This window comes from Microplitis demolitor, chromosome 5 (assembly GCF_026212275.2).
Source record: "Microplitis demolitor isolate Queensland-Clemson2020A chromosome 5, iyMicDemo2.1a, whole genome shotgun sequence".
In the NCBI taxonomy this organism is placed as follows: Eukaryota; Metazoa; Arthropoda; class Insecta; order Hymenoptera; family Braconidae; genus Microplitis; species Microplitis demolitor.
Window position 1 is genome coordinate 22962036 of NC_068549.1, and position 15134 is coordinate 22977169.

At 32.4% G+C, this 15134-nt stretch overlaps 1 protein-coding gene across 5 annotated transcripts in view; it reads right to left on the minus strand.

Moving 5' to 3' along the window:
* Positions 1-15134, minus strand: part of LOC103570787 (protein roadkill) — a 57896-nt gene that overhangs the window by 2966 nt on the left and 39796 nt on the right. For 2 of the 5 annotated variants that reach the window (XM_008548653.3, XM_008548652.3), the window contains 2 exons: positions 2653-2797; positions 48-169 (listed from right to left, as the gene is read on the minus strand). In XM_008548653.3, coding sequence (XP_008546875.1) covers positions 48-169; positions 2653-2797 — 267 coding nt within the window. Of the gene's footprint in view, positions 1-47; positions 170-2652; positions 2798-4678; positions 4859-10497; positions 11150-15134 lie in introns of those variants that run through there. The other 3 variants (XM_008548650.1, XM_008548654.3, XM_053739716.1) reach the window with 3 other exon arrangements.

The window sequence follows — 15134 nt, forward strand, 5'->3', positions numbered from 1 at the left end:
ATTTTTTCAATAAGCTCCAAATAAAAATAAAAAAAAATAATAATTACCATTTAAGTTTATCATTGGACCCAGCAGAAAATGTCGATGATTTAAGAACCTCGCCCATTTCTTCCCGGCAAAAACTGAAGTTATTAATCGTCCACATGTAGCTGAATTTAACCACCTTCACCTGTGTACATAAATCCTTAAAATAAGACAATACGTCTCAGATTACATCTCTCTTAATAATTATTCTATATAACAATCTACTCTATTCTCAATGCCTCCTCCGTCATCGTCCATCGTCCGTCACCTCGGAACAACTCCAATCTCCGAGCCCTAAACTCTGAACCCCAGGAAATTATACAGAGTAAATATAAAAAAAAAAAAAAATAATTATTACCGAGCCCAAGGTCTGCACATCTCCAGTAAAAAAATAAAAAAACCAACAATTGAAATGTCATTGGCGGATTAAAGTAAGACAGTGGATTCAAGTATGATATTATTTACACGTGCGGTTAAATATCAAGGACTCTAAGTACATGAGTATTAATTATCCTTTACGTAACCGCCAATCGCGATGTATCTTTGGTCACTTTGTTTATCATACATTACATATTTTAATATATATACATAAGAATACTTCAGCACAACCAATGACGACTCGTTTACGTGATATATTTAATACATTAATGAGCATTGTAACGGTCTGGTGGCATTCCTTCGACAATAAATGACAATATTGTTGTTAATTAAATGCGGTTGTTAATAATAAAGCAATTAATTTATTACAATTAAGGTAATTTGTGGATAAATTAATAACTCGTAAGAAAAGAGAAGTTTGTTTAACAAATTATGGAGATAAAATGAAAAAAGGAAGAGGTCGAGCCCCCTGGATGTCAATGATCCCTGAAGACGTCAACGGTGTGTGCGAATGTGTTGTGTGTTCTGTGCTGACCTTGGAGAATGAGCCAAAACTATTTGTCTATAGCAGTTTAACTGAAGTAGGTTCAGTGAACTCAACTCTTGTTATGACTCGTTTGTAAAAATTTATTTGCGGCGGAGGAGACTGTTTTAGTTTTTGTGGATGGATTTGCTGGTGGGGAAAGAGATCGATTTAGAATGTGAGGAAAAAAATAGATGGAATGAAAAACCTTGGCGATGCATTTCCGTGTATGCAACCTTGGTCGCGTGTTACAGGTGAGTGCGCCTACAGGGAACGCAGGAAATCACGCACGGGTCGATGGTCTATGGTCTTTATTTTATTTTTTTATGGTTTGTTTTTAATGTCCAAAGTATTTAAGATTAAGTGATAAATTTTAATAAAAATAATTCATTTTTGACGATACTGAAATTAGCCGACGTTTGATAATTTTTTGACTTTTTTTTTTTTCAAGACGATACATTTAAAAAATAAATATTTTGAAAAATTGCACTTGTAGTTTTTTTAATTTTCTACAGGTGCATTTTTTTAGTTTTTTTTTTTGTAATTGATTTGGTGAAAAAAAAAATCCAAAAGATGTTAATTGTCTGCTAACTTCAGGATAGTGTGAGACAAAATTTAAAATTAGTAATAAATAGAGTAAATAATTAATAAAATAAAATTTTCAAAAAATGCACCTGTAGAAAATTAAAAAATTAATAAGTGCATTTTTTCAAAATATTTTTTTAAAAATTATTTATAATTTTAAATTTGTCTGATGTCTGCTACATTCACACTCGTTTCGGAATTATAATTTTTTGAGTTAATTAATTTTTTTTTTTAGTGAAATGAGATTGTAAATAAATGAAAGATAAGGATTTGGTAATAATTTTTATCTATTAGAGTAATTAAAAAAAAAAAGAGTGGGTTAATTGATAAGAAAAGAATAAGAGTAAGAGGGGAATAAGAATAATGTGAAGGATAAACAATGAGAATGAGAATAAGGAGTTGAAGTAAATGTTGAGTTTAAAGGGGGGTCTATGCTCTGGCGGTCGACGCCCTATGAGTGTCGTTCAACTCTTAACAGTCTTGCTCGTCAGCACTCCCGGCCGCGATCGGCCTTGAATCATCCTCCCGTGTCCGTCTATGGGCTTACACTCACGCACCCGTCCCGGGTTAAACTCATGCCAGACACGCTCAGGCTTCCGGTTACTTGATCCCAAGACACACGTAATCGTCACTTATCTGCAGCCTGCGTAACACCACCCACCGCGGTTACTTCCCACTAAAATTGTAACGAATAGCCTAGATTCCAGCCTAGTCGACGTTGGATCCGCGAAATTTAGTCCTGACCTGGGAGTGTGTCATGATCGGAATTTAAATTGTAATTAGAGATTTAAATGTCCAGATGAATTTCATTTCAAACGAGAGGCTTTTAGATAAAAATTGAGATGAGGAAAATATCATCAACAGCCGACATCAGGTCGTTCACTTGGCATGCAACCGAATTGATAAAAATAGATTCTCAGCGCCACATCAACTTTATTTACATATATTCTATGTATGTTCCTATATATATAATTCCTAAATCTTTTATTTTGCTTACTCTAATTTTATTCTTACACTTAAAAATTTTTACTCCAAAAAATTTAAAATTTTTTGAATGTAAGAATAATTTTAAAAAATTACTATAGAAATTGTAAGGGTTAAAAATGCCTTTGAATAATTAAAGACTTAATTAACGAACGTACCTGTGTATAACACCAATTTTCAGCAACTGGGGTGTTAACTTCAAGAGGTGGCGGGCTTGGAACACGGCTTACCGCCATGCTACTACTGCTGTGTAAATTTGAACTAACCCGCGACGTTTGAGGCGCACAGTCGCTCACCGCGAGTCTGTAACATATATTTAAATAATAAATTAATAAATAAATAAATAAAGTTAATGGCTGGACTGGTGTAAGCTGGGGAGAATTCGGAGCAGGAATTTACGGGAGTATAAAAAGTAACGAGAGGAGAGACGGAGAAAAAGTTGAGAGGAAAGAGGCAGAGGTAGAGGTAGAGGGTGGTATGCAGGGCACGCGATGGTGCTCACGTGTGCCAAGTACGGAACTACTAGTGTGCTGTTGAGCGCAACACACAACTCTTTGCTAAGTACAGACCCAAGTACGTTAGCCCCTCAGGTTCATTGGACCTGTTTACGCTCTGATGCACGGGGAAGCACTCCTTTAAATTATTTTCTTATCCCTTGCATTATTTTTATTGCTAGGACTTTAAATTTTTATTTTTTAAATTCTTAAAGCCCGACCTAATTAATGCTGGTATGACACTGAAGTTAATTGAGTTCTAATAACTTTTGAATTTTTCAAAAAATGATAAATTTGAAAAATTGCACTTATAGTTTTATAAATTTCCTACATGTGCATTTTTTTAGTTTTTTTTTTGGTAATTTATTTGTTGAAAAAAATAATCCGGAAATTTGAAATTATCTATTAACTTCAAGATCATAATGCTGGTATGACACTGAAGTTAATTGAGTTCTAATAACTTTTGAATTTTTCAAAAAATGATAAATTTGAAAAATTGCACATGTAGTTTCATAAATTTCCTACATGTGCATTTTTTAGTTTTTTTTTTTGGTAATTTATTTGTTGAAAAAAATAATCCGGAAATTTTAAATTATCTACTAACTTCAAGATCAAAATGCTGGTATGACACTGAAGTTAATTGAGTTCTAATAACTTTTGAATTTTTCAAAAAATGATAAATTTAAAAAATTGCACATGTAGTTTCATAAATTTCCTACATGTGCATTTTTTAGTTTTTTTTTTTTTTTTGTAATTTATTGGTTGAAAAAAATAATCCGGAAGTTCTTATCGTCTATAAACTTAAAGATAATAATGCTGATAATTGTTTTTAAACTACAAAAGTAATTTCCTAATTACTAAGGTCATTAGAAGGGCCCTTGTTCAAACTTGACCATTAAATGAACTTTTAATTGAAAAAAAAATAATTATCGCTCCGAAATAATTTTTTTAATTAAAAAAAAATTAATGAAACTTGAAATTATAATCTAATTTGATAAAAAAAATTAATTAGGTCTTGAAAATAATTTTTTAATTGAAGACTAAAAAATGTTGTTGAATTTTAGTGGGTTATCTGAGCTTTGGGTTGAGTAAAAATAAATATATAAAATAAATCAATAATCCATTAACAATGTATACTAAAAAGTTTATAAAGTAAAAAAAAGATGTAAATTAGATAAAATGAATGAAGTAGATAAGATTGAGGTTCCAGTCACGTGTCTCCTATACTATGCAGGCGGAAACAACAACTACAATCACTAGAGTAGTGTCAGGGAGTGCATTAGCCCCTTAGGGTCATCGGACTTACGTACAAACTACTACAATACTAATTTTACATCATTCACTTTCTCATTTTATAACTTTTCACTGCCTCCCCTTCCCCCCACCTTGCCCGCATCGGTCCCTTTCCCCGCGCTCGCCCTTCCCGGTTTTTATTTCCACCGCAAACTTTTATTTAAACTACTGGACAAAAAATCTATATATATATATATATATATATATATATATAAGAACAAAGTTTAACTCGGATAAAAAGGTTGAAAAAGTTGTATTTTGTTGTTATAAATGTCTAGCGTAGAGGTCATATCGACTGGTCTACCCGACTACGACGAAGCTCTGGTGCGCAAGAACCAGGAAATAACTCGTCCCCAGCACACAACTATACCATCACCGGAATACACAATTTACTTACTCACTAGCTAGTGCACCCTAGATAATGTCTCCTTATTTATGAACGTTTTTAGCTCTCGCGTACCGAAAGTTAAATCTCAAGTTTTCGGTTTGAGTTTTAATTTTAACTGATTTGTTGCCCAGTCGACTGTTACCGGTGATAAGAAACACTAGACTAACTATACTACCATCACCATTCCATGTCGTGTACTAATACTTAACACTAAATATTACAAACTAATCAACAGACAGTTAAGTATTTTAGTGGAGGGGATAAGTAATGAGAATACCAAGAAATATTTACACAGATGTTAAATAATTGTTTTAAAACTTCTATCATGTTACAATAATTATTCTCTGTAATTTCATATCTTTTTTGTTAACTTCTTGTTATTTTTTTTTTTTACTTTTCTTGCTAATTGATATTCAACCTCATTTATCATTAATTTATCATTTTAATATTTTTTTTTTAATTGAAAAAAAAAAAAAAATTATTGAAATAAATTTTTTGAAATATTTAAATATATATGTATATATATATATATATTTTTAAAAATTTATTGCATTGCAATAAAATCGTGACGACTTTCACTTGTGCCCACCCACTAGTTTAAAGATTATTTCATACATTCAGGGAGAGTGTGAGAATTTCAAAGAGTAGTTACAATCCATATATATATATACATATATACATATATACATTTACATATATATGTGTAATAAAAGTTCTAGAGACTTTTAAAATATGTAAGTCTTTGGATAATTGAAATAAAATCTAAAAAATTAAAAAATTTATGAAAAAAAAAATTTTCTAATATTTAATTAAATGATGATTAAGTTTAATTAACATAAATATAAAAAGCAATAGGAGTTTGTGGAGGTGACTAGACCGAATGTTAAAGGGAAAGTAGAACGGGCTGGTGAAAACGAGGAAGTCGAGTGAAAACTGGCTGGAGTGCAGAAACAGCCGATTAAACCTCTGGTAATTATAGTTATGCATCGGCATGGGCTTGCCAAATCAACTTGGGGAATATTCCTCTTCATTCCCACCCCCACCCCCACCCCCATTTCCATTCCATCCCATCCTCATCCTCGGTCTCGTTGTTAAATATTACATTAACGTCCATTCCACTTCACATTGTCTGTTTTATCTCCCGTCACAATTAAATAACATTTTTATTTTTTATCTGATAAATAAATGTTTTTGTTAAATTACTAAAAAATAATTTCATTAAAATTAACAAACGTTTTGTATTTTTTAAATTAAAAATAATTATGTTCAAGGATTATTATATTTTAAAATTCGATAAAAAATTGATAAGGTGCAATTGGCTTAGCTGGTTGAACGTGATTGGTTAACCTTATCGGTTATTACTACATTTTTTTACAGTAATTATTATTATTATTATTCATATTTTTTTTTTTTTTTTAATATTTATAGTTTAGCGTGCAAGTATTGTACACATGTATTAAACTGGGGCCGAGTTTTGCAGGAAAGTCAGTATAAACACGGGGTATTAAGCCTGACGCTGGTTATTTCTTCGTAGCACCAGTAGAGAGTCAAGGCTAGTTGTATTGGCTTTGTCGAGGCAAGTGTGATAAGACAAAGGCTAACTCTCTTCAAGGGCACCACGAGCCTGAGCTTCGAACCACCGTTTATATTTTATTATATTCCATTAAATTTATCTAAGTCATATATTTTAAGTACCGAAAATTATATCTATAACAATGACCAATCAATAGTTCACTTATCAATTGGTGATTGATAAATTAATTACTAAATTTGGTGATCGCCGACAGTAAACCAAAGGTCGGCTGTTTGATTCCATGGATTTTTTTTTTTTTTTATTAAATTTAATTCCTATTTTTATTTCTTCATATATTTGGGCGAAATAAATGATAATGATGGTTGTATTGACAGTAAAATAGTGAAGAGTTAACGGAAACTGAAGGTCGGCGGTTCGATTCCCGCTCTGGTATTTTTGTCTGATAAAAAAAAATTTTTTTTAATTTTTTTCCAAAATGAACGATACATATATGTTTAGTATTCCGCGAGAGTAAAGTGAACGTGAAGAGATTAGTCTTGGATAAATCAGGATAAAGTAGACAGGGGTATAAATCGAGCGACGAAGCTCGAGTGCACTCGCGTGTTGGATCGTGCTCGAGGGAGAGTATAACTCGCGGGTGAGCAAGTGAGAAAGATAATCGATTCCAGCCGATCAATGTATCGAGTTTAACATTATCCAACTATTACCCTCCAGTTTGTCCGCCCAACGCCGGCCCGGTATTCCCGATACGTCCTTTATTATCGCGATATACCAACACACCCACACATATACAAATATATATAAAAGTATGTAGATATGAGTAAGCCGGTTTCCGGTGACTACGTCGATAATTTAACTCTCGTCTTTATTTGTCATTGAATCCGCATCAATATCGATAAGAGTTATGAAAAAAAAAAAAAAAAGTCCTTTTGTTAATAATCTCCGCAGATTTGTAATGCACATTGGCTATTGCGGGTCGATAAGTGAATGGATAATGGGCAATAAATCGGCTATTAGTCAGTCTCGACAAAAGTTTAACCGTGATACCGATTCTCTCCCTTGTTTGCCGTAATCTCTGACGTCGACGCTTTACAACTCATACGATTTATTATTTATCGTCATTGGGGGACAATGGAGACCTTGTTCACTAACATTCGTTTTAATAAAGTGCTCTTGTTCATTATTTATTATACATACATACATACACACATACATATGTATTGTTATTATTATTATTATTGTTTTATAATTTACTTTTTTCATCTGATAAATTAGTTATTCTTAAATATGTACATAAAAATATTTAAGTGCCTTAAAGTCATTGAGGTTGCATATGTTATTTGTAGATTAACATGTCCTTGTATAGTTGACCTTTTTCTTTTTTTTTAAAAAAATATTTTATGACAAAAAAAAAAATCTTTTTTTTTCTCAATTCAGAAAAAATATTTTTTTTTTAATTTGAAAAAATAAATAATCGATATCTTATCGATGTAAGCTCAATTGATGACTGATTAAAAATAAAGGCTGATAATAATAATAGATAATAAATAATAATAATATGGTAATGCCATGAATATTTAAAAAATTTTGTCTTATCGCGATAGTGATGGAGTTAAAAAAAAAAAAAATAAAAAAATAAATAAAAATTAGGTACCGATAATACAGTAAAGGATACTACGTAGTTTTCTTAATTAATCAGTGTCTTTGTAAACAACATTGAAGATTATTAAACCAGCGGGAAGTCTACGTCTCGTCACCATGATAACAAATGTCCTGATGAGATGTGCGCAGTTATGTGTAATGTAATATCTGTACTGTACATAAATATTTCTGGTTTACTGTAAAAATTTTTGGTTAAAAAGTTGTTGAGTAAAAACTCGCGGATCCGCGGTATGGGTTATGTTGGTCTAAAAAATTAAATGAGTGAGATTGTAAATAAAAGTCGGATGGCTGTAAGAAGACGATCACGTCGACGGAGACGCTCGCGAATTGGCCGTGAGTCCCAAGGTCGTCCGGTATCCCACGTCCTCAGGGTTACTGGCCCCGATGGGCTCTACCTTATTCTTGTACACGCACTAAGCGGTTACATTTCGTTGGGGACGAGAACGTTCAGATAAAAAGTATAAATAATAATAATAACAATAAGAATAATAGGACTGTAAGTTAGAAAGAATGAGGCAGAAGAAATAAAATGTCGACGTGACTTGCCCGCTGAGAATCTTGAGGGGTTTTTTTAATTCTAAAAATTTATATAATTACAGGGAATTTATAAGTTTTTTTTTTTGTTATAAAATATATGAAAAATTGGAGTAAATTAAGATTTGAAAACGAAACGAAGTTCGAATCTCAGTCTCGGTTAAAATTTTTTTTTTTTTTTTTTTTTCAAATAAAAAAGCAATAAATATTTTTTAATACTCTGTCAATTACGTAACAGAAAACTTCCGGGATGACATTAAATTAGTAAACGGTAATAAAAAAGTAAGTTTATAATTATTTATTTGTGACGTAAAAAATTTTTCTAACAGAGAAGAGGGAGGAGAGGGGATGGAAATAAATAAAAGAAATGAAGGGAGATTTATAGGATGAGATCGGATGGACGGCCCTGTACCCTTGAAACGAAGGTTGCCGCGAGCGAGGACACCTCACCCTCTCTCTTGTTTCCCCACCTTCACCCCCTTTTCTACTCTATTCTACTTTACTGTTTTCTCCTCTCACTAGCTTCGTTACATTACATTAGCATCAATCGATCGATTTACTTTCACATTTTCATCTCCTTGGCATCTCCATCTCGGGTTTACGAGTGTGTATTATTTTATTGAACCACAATTGGGACTAAAAAAGTCGGAGTTAATTTAAAGAGAGCAAGAAGGTCATGATATTTTTCAGACAGCTGCGTCCGGTGGACAAAGGACGCCCGGTTATCGTTTTTAAATTCCCCGCTCGGGTTTTTAAATATTGATACTCAATTGATTCCTCTTATCGATAATATTTAATTTGCTTTGTTCGATAATCAATACACTGCCGATAAAGATAACGTCAAGGTGACTACATAAATTTAAATACTTTAATTAACCGATAGAAAAAAGTTATAAATGTTGCACGTGGATAAAATGCTGGATCTGAAACGCGACACGGCCTCGGATAAACGCGACCATGCCACGTGATTTCAAACGATTAATAGTAAAAGTAATTAATGATAAAAGATATATATATATATATTTTTTATATTATACTCAGCTACTGGGACCGACTGATCGAAATTTGAAGCGTTTAATATATATTTAATCGTTTTATAAACATTTTATTTAAATTAATCATGTGTAATCAGGAAATATGAGAACAAAGATGAACAATACGGTTTATCATTAAATAATAACATTAAATATTTTTCTTTGTCATTGCATGATTAATGTGTATATATTTTTAACCTGGACTGAAGTACAAATGGAAAAATTTTTTATGACGATAATTTATTATTTTGAAATTCGAGTAGACGGAAAATTAAAAATGACGCGAATTTATATAAATAAATAATAAATATATTTTTTAAAGATTTTATTTTTTTTTTTCATTCATTTGAAAACAATAAATAAATTTTTTAAGTACTAAGTATTTTTTTTTTCATTTTTTAAAAATACAACTTTTTTATTTTTTTATTTTAATTGTAATACAAATGGAAATTTTTTACGACAATCATTTATTACTGGATTTATTTTTTAGAAATTGGAGTAGAAAAAATAAAAAAAAATTCAATTTTTTTAATTAAAAACGCGGCTTTAAATAAATAAATTTTCAAATTTCTTATTAATTTTTCTTATCACTAAACGTTTAAATTGATTTTCTAAAAATACTATATATATATATAAAATGATTTGGAGCATTTGAGAAGCAAAGATATTCTCAAGTGTCAGTTAAACCGTAAATAACGGGCTTGAGGTTACAAAGAGGTCGATCCGGGTTTTAAAATCGCGGCCGATAATTATTTTCGAAGCAAAAGCAATTCGCAACACATCTAAGTAAAATCATCCAGAGTAAACCCTGAGCAACATACATTTACATCACATACACATAAACATATATATGTTATAAGTAGTGAGTAGTGCCCCCGATTGAACTCGATCGCACTCGACCTTAATTGTCACTCACGGTTTCAGAGGCATAAAAACCGAGGGACGTTATGACCTCATCTCTGTCTGTCTCTCTTCAAGGGTTGGGGTTGTTCAGGGTTGCACACACAAGTACATACACACACACATGGATCTATGTATTAGTCATCATATGTGAACATACGTACCGCGCCAGCGCCATTCTGACATGAGACAGTCCAGATGTAGGCACCGTCAAAGTATCCAGAGAGGTGTCAAGAAGTTTATTATAAAATCCCACTGGACACATGCGCACGTATTATTGTAATTATTAATAATTCGCGGCCACCTAGAGCCGAGTTGTTTAACATAATACAACACCCTTGTCACCAAATATAAAACTCCTTCAACTTTAAAACTCCAACTCCAATTTACTTGAACATTAAAATATATTATTGTTGTGTTTAAGAAATATCCAGTGGCACTACACCATCACTTGCAATTAAAATGAGTCTTAGAGTATCTAGTGTAATCAGGATTAAAAAAACTGACTCTTTGATAACATAAGAAGACCCGAGGCGAGCACAAAGAAACGTAACACGTCACTTCCGAGCGTCGATTAACGACCTCGCATTACGATTTTAAAATATATATATATGTATATATGTATATATATATTTTATTATCCAACTATCATTTATATATTTAATTGTCAACGGTGTGGGGCAATTTGCACACTCAACAACGTGCGCGTTTGTTGGGCAATTTTAAAATTAATAAATTACTAACACGCTCTCAGGGAAGCGGCTCGCGGACTGTGTTGATCACCCGGTGGATCACGAGTCTCGACTCCGACTCCGACCTCGGTAGTGCCACTACTGAGAACCGACCGACGGTCTCACCGGTTATCCCCACCCCTGGCCGCGGAACTCGCGAGGTTTGCCCAGCCTCGGAGCTTCTCGGGTCTCTTCGTTGTGGGGAGAGCCCGCCCCCAAGCTGTCGGTACTTCTCTTATCTGGTTCTCTCACTCCCGCACCCGCGAGAACACGCGACCTCGTGTCGCGGACACAAACGGCTGACGGTGGTCCTCCAACCAGGGACGGACCTCTACGAATAGTAGGAAATTAAACTCTTTGTCTTCTGCCCTCCCTATTTTTTCCCATAAAAAAAAAATTGAAAAAAAAAAAAAAGACAAAAAAATTATTTTTACTGACAGTAATAATAAAAATAATTAAAAAAAATATTAACAATAAAAGTATATAAGGAATTAATTTAACTAAATATATGCAATAACGAGTAGTAAGCACGTGCGTGCGCACGTGCGAGCGTTGGCGTGTGTGCTATTGCCGGCGGTGATATGAAAGCAAAGGGGGATTTTTTTAATGCAAGGATGTGCAGACATAAGTTTGGGGGATAAACAGATAAAACTATTTTTTTTTTTTTTTAGTAAAAAAAAGTTAGCAATTATTAGCGTCACATTGAGAGGACGGCGCGTCTTTTCATAAACGCTAACAAGTAATGTATGACATGCCTTCAAACATAATACATGACCTTCTGTCTTGTTTAACGAACTCGTCCTTGCATCAAACAACTTACGAGGCTTTTAGTCTAATATCTATAGATATCATACTTAAACTCTATTATATACTTTTATATGAATATATGTCTGCACAATTTATATTTCATTTAAAGTAAACCAGCTGACACCTTGTCACCAGTTTTTTTTTTAAATTAATTCCGATAATTAGACTCGGAAATTAAAATTTAAAATTCGCGGGAAAAAATTAAAAGTTTGAATTATTTAAAGGCCTAATTAATTTAAATTTAATAGAAACTGTATTTATTATACAATTATTATTTAGTAATTGAGAAAACTACTCGATAGTTTTAATTTCTCGACTGCTTTCTGAGCTACACAAATTTATATAAATATGTATGTATGTATATATAAGTGTAGAATCAACTACATCAGGTCACGTAACTTTCTCGAGTCTAAAACGCCGGCTGTTCGAACAGAATTAATTCATTTGGTTACGTCATTTAGTTGTCTGCAGTAAACTCTCACTCAATTTAAATCCTTAAATTTATAATTTCAAGTGTTTTCTCTTGCATTGATATCAGTGTCTATTGAATTTACTGTAGAATGGAGATGGTATAAAAATTTAAATACGGAGTTAATTGTAGGACAGTGAGTGTCAGTGCTCGGCTCGACGAAAATGGAGCGGTTAATTTTGAAATAGTGAATATGTAATTTAAAAATAAAAAATAAATAAATGTGAAATAGTTGGTATAGGTTATTTAGCAAGTAGACGGAGATATTATTTTTTTTTTTATTGCACACGTGCTTTCTAAAGCCTATTTACTCGACGCGAAGGTGGGTTGCGCCACCGCGCCGAATGTAAGAGTGTCGGTGGTGGGTTGAGTCCAAGCATCTGCGGCCAAAGTGAAGTAGAGAAAGGGTGAATGTGCCAATGCCCTTCCCTTATATATTTATATACATATATATGTATATATGTATATATGTAAGCTAGTATGACTACTGCTACTGCCACGATACCGCTAAACTTTTTTCTTTCTCTTTCATTTTGTTCTCAATACGACTCACTCTTTACCCAATGGAATATTGCTCTACGTAATACCAGTCTACAGTACATATAAATGTATATACAAATGTATATACGTAAGTACATTGCAGAGGCGAGTACTGAGACAATCTCAATTGGAAAAATAATACCCGCGGCGTCATTCCCTACACATTTTATTTTATTAAAATGTTACAACTTTCATTTTATATATATATATATATATATATATATATATATATATATATATATATATATATATATATATAATGATTGAAAATAAATTTATTGCTAAAATTGAAAAAATATTTTTTTTAATAATCAAAAATTGAAATTCTGTCTAAAATATTGAATTTAGAAAAAAAGTCACCTGATACTTTTTTTTAGAGAATTAAATTTCCTATAAAATTGTATTAAGGTGTATTTGCTGTATTTTTGATAGTTTAGTCAGAATTCGTATTTAAAAGTTGCTCCATTATTAATGGAGTTGGATTTTACTAAATTATACACTGGATACTTTAAACGTAAATCATGAGTTATAGATGAGAGATACGATAAAAAAGTATAGGAATAAATTTATAGAGGATAAAATTATCTAAAAAAATTGATTCTTTGAATTTTTTTGTAGATTCAATAGTTTGCAAGTTATTTAAATTAGAACTTTGGTGAAAATTTTTTTTTAAAATGATAATTTTATTGTGATATTATCATGGATTTCAATGTGTGCGTTGCAGTGTGCGTGAGTCTGAATATGTGAATGTGAGTTAAAATGTGAAAGATCACTTTTCCATGAAAATGCTTTTCTGATAGTATACAGGGCATACATGCTGCGGTTTCACGTCGACGGCTTGCGGCTAACTAATTCCAAACTATCCTCAACAAAAGCTTTCCAATGAAGGATACCATGAGGAAAATTTATGTGTATACATATATTGACTCACTTTAAAATACTAAAAAAAAAAAAAAATAACCCGAACATCCGAAAATTTCAAACATTTACCGGCAATTTAATTTTATCTCTAAATTTACTTCCTCTTCCTCTACAATTTTATCTCTCAATTATTTTTAAAATAAATAATAATAATGTTCATAGATTTAGTTTAAAGTTTAATGCTGTAAAAAATAAAGAGACATTTGTCATTTAGAACTTTGTTCCACTTAGAACGTTAATATTGTATAGAACTAAACTATTATATATATAAATATATATGTATATCTATGAGTATGTAGTAGGACTGGGAAGCGTTGGAAATGTCGAGTGGTAGGTATTATATAGGATCCGATAGGACCAGATGAGAGTACAAGGATAGGAGCTGAGAGGAAGATGGGGATGGAGAAGAACGAGGGGAGAGAGGGAGACGAGGGAGGAAGAGTGACGAGGGTGTAGGAGGGTGTACGAGGTTACGTGGAGGTGATTGTGTTAGGGCGAACTGACTGGCTGGTGGAATGGAGGGTTCAGACGAGGTCAGGTCACGGGATAGAACGGCTGTGCTCGTGGATGGCTGGTTGCCTGCCTCGTTCTATTCCGTGAGCTGGCTCTCTGTTCTTGCTGCTGGTCGATATATCTCGCTCCGTTCTGCTCTGGCTCATGCTCTGACTCTGGCTCACTCGCCCGAATATTTTCCCCAACTCACTCGCACTTTTGCTGCTGAGCTTCGGTGTGGTTGTCAGTGGGAAGCTCAATGCACACCTTGCCAATTGCAAATTACTCACGGAAAAGTATGCAATCTCTGTTAGAATTTTATTTTCAGAGATGTTACTTCTCACGGATTTAACTGTTGTTATTTTCCTGACACTGTCATTCATTTTTACTTTTTTTTTAAGCTATTGATTCATTTTACGGATTAATTTCATTTTTGTTCAACAATTTTTGGGCAGAAAAACGTAATTTTGAATTTTTTTTTCAATGGGACAATTATTTTCATCAATCAGGGGATGTGTAGATATGATTTAAAAAAAAATCTGTGCAAAAAAACCCAAGGAAAGAAGTTTTCCGGCCGAAAATCCTTAGACACTTCGGAAAAGCTTTTGCTGTATTTCATATATTTTTTTCCTATTTCTTCTAAACATTATTCGATTAATGAATAAAATTACTATGACTTGTAAATTTAATAAATGACCCATTAAAAATATTAAACGAGTTAATTAAAAATAATTTACTTTTCTTCAGCAATTTATTTCCATCAGATTACAAGAAAAAAACATTTATCTCTCTCATTAACTGAAATTAATGAATCCCTGATTAAAGTCGCAGGACGTAACAG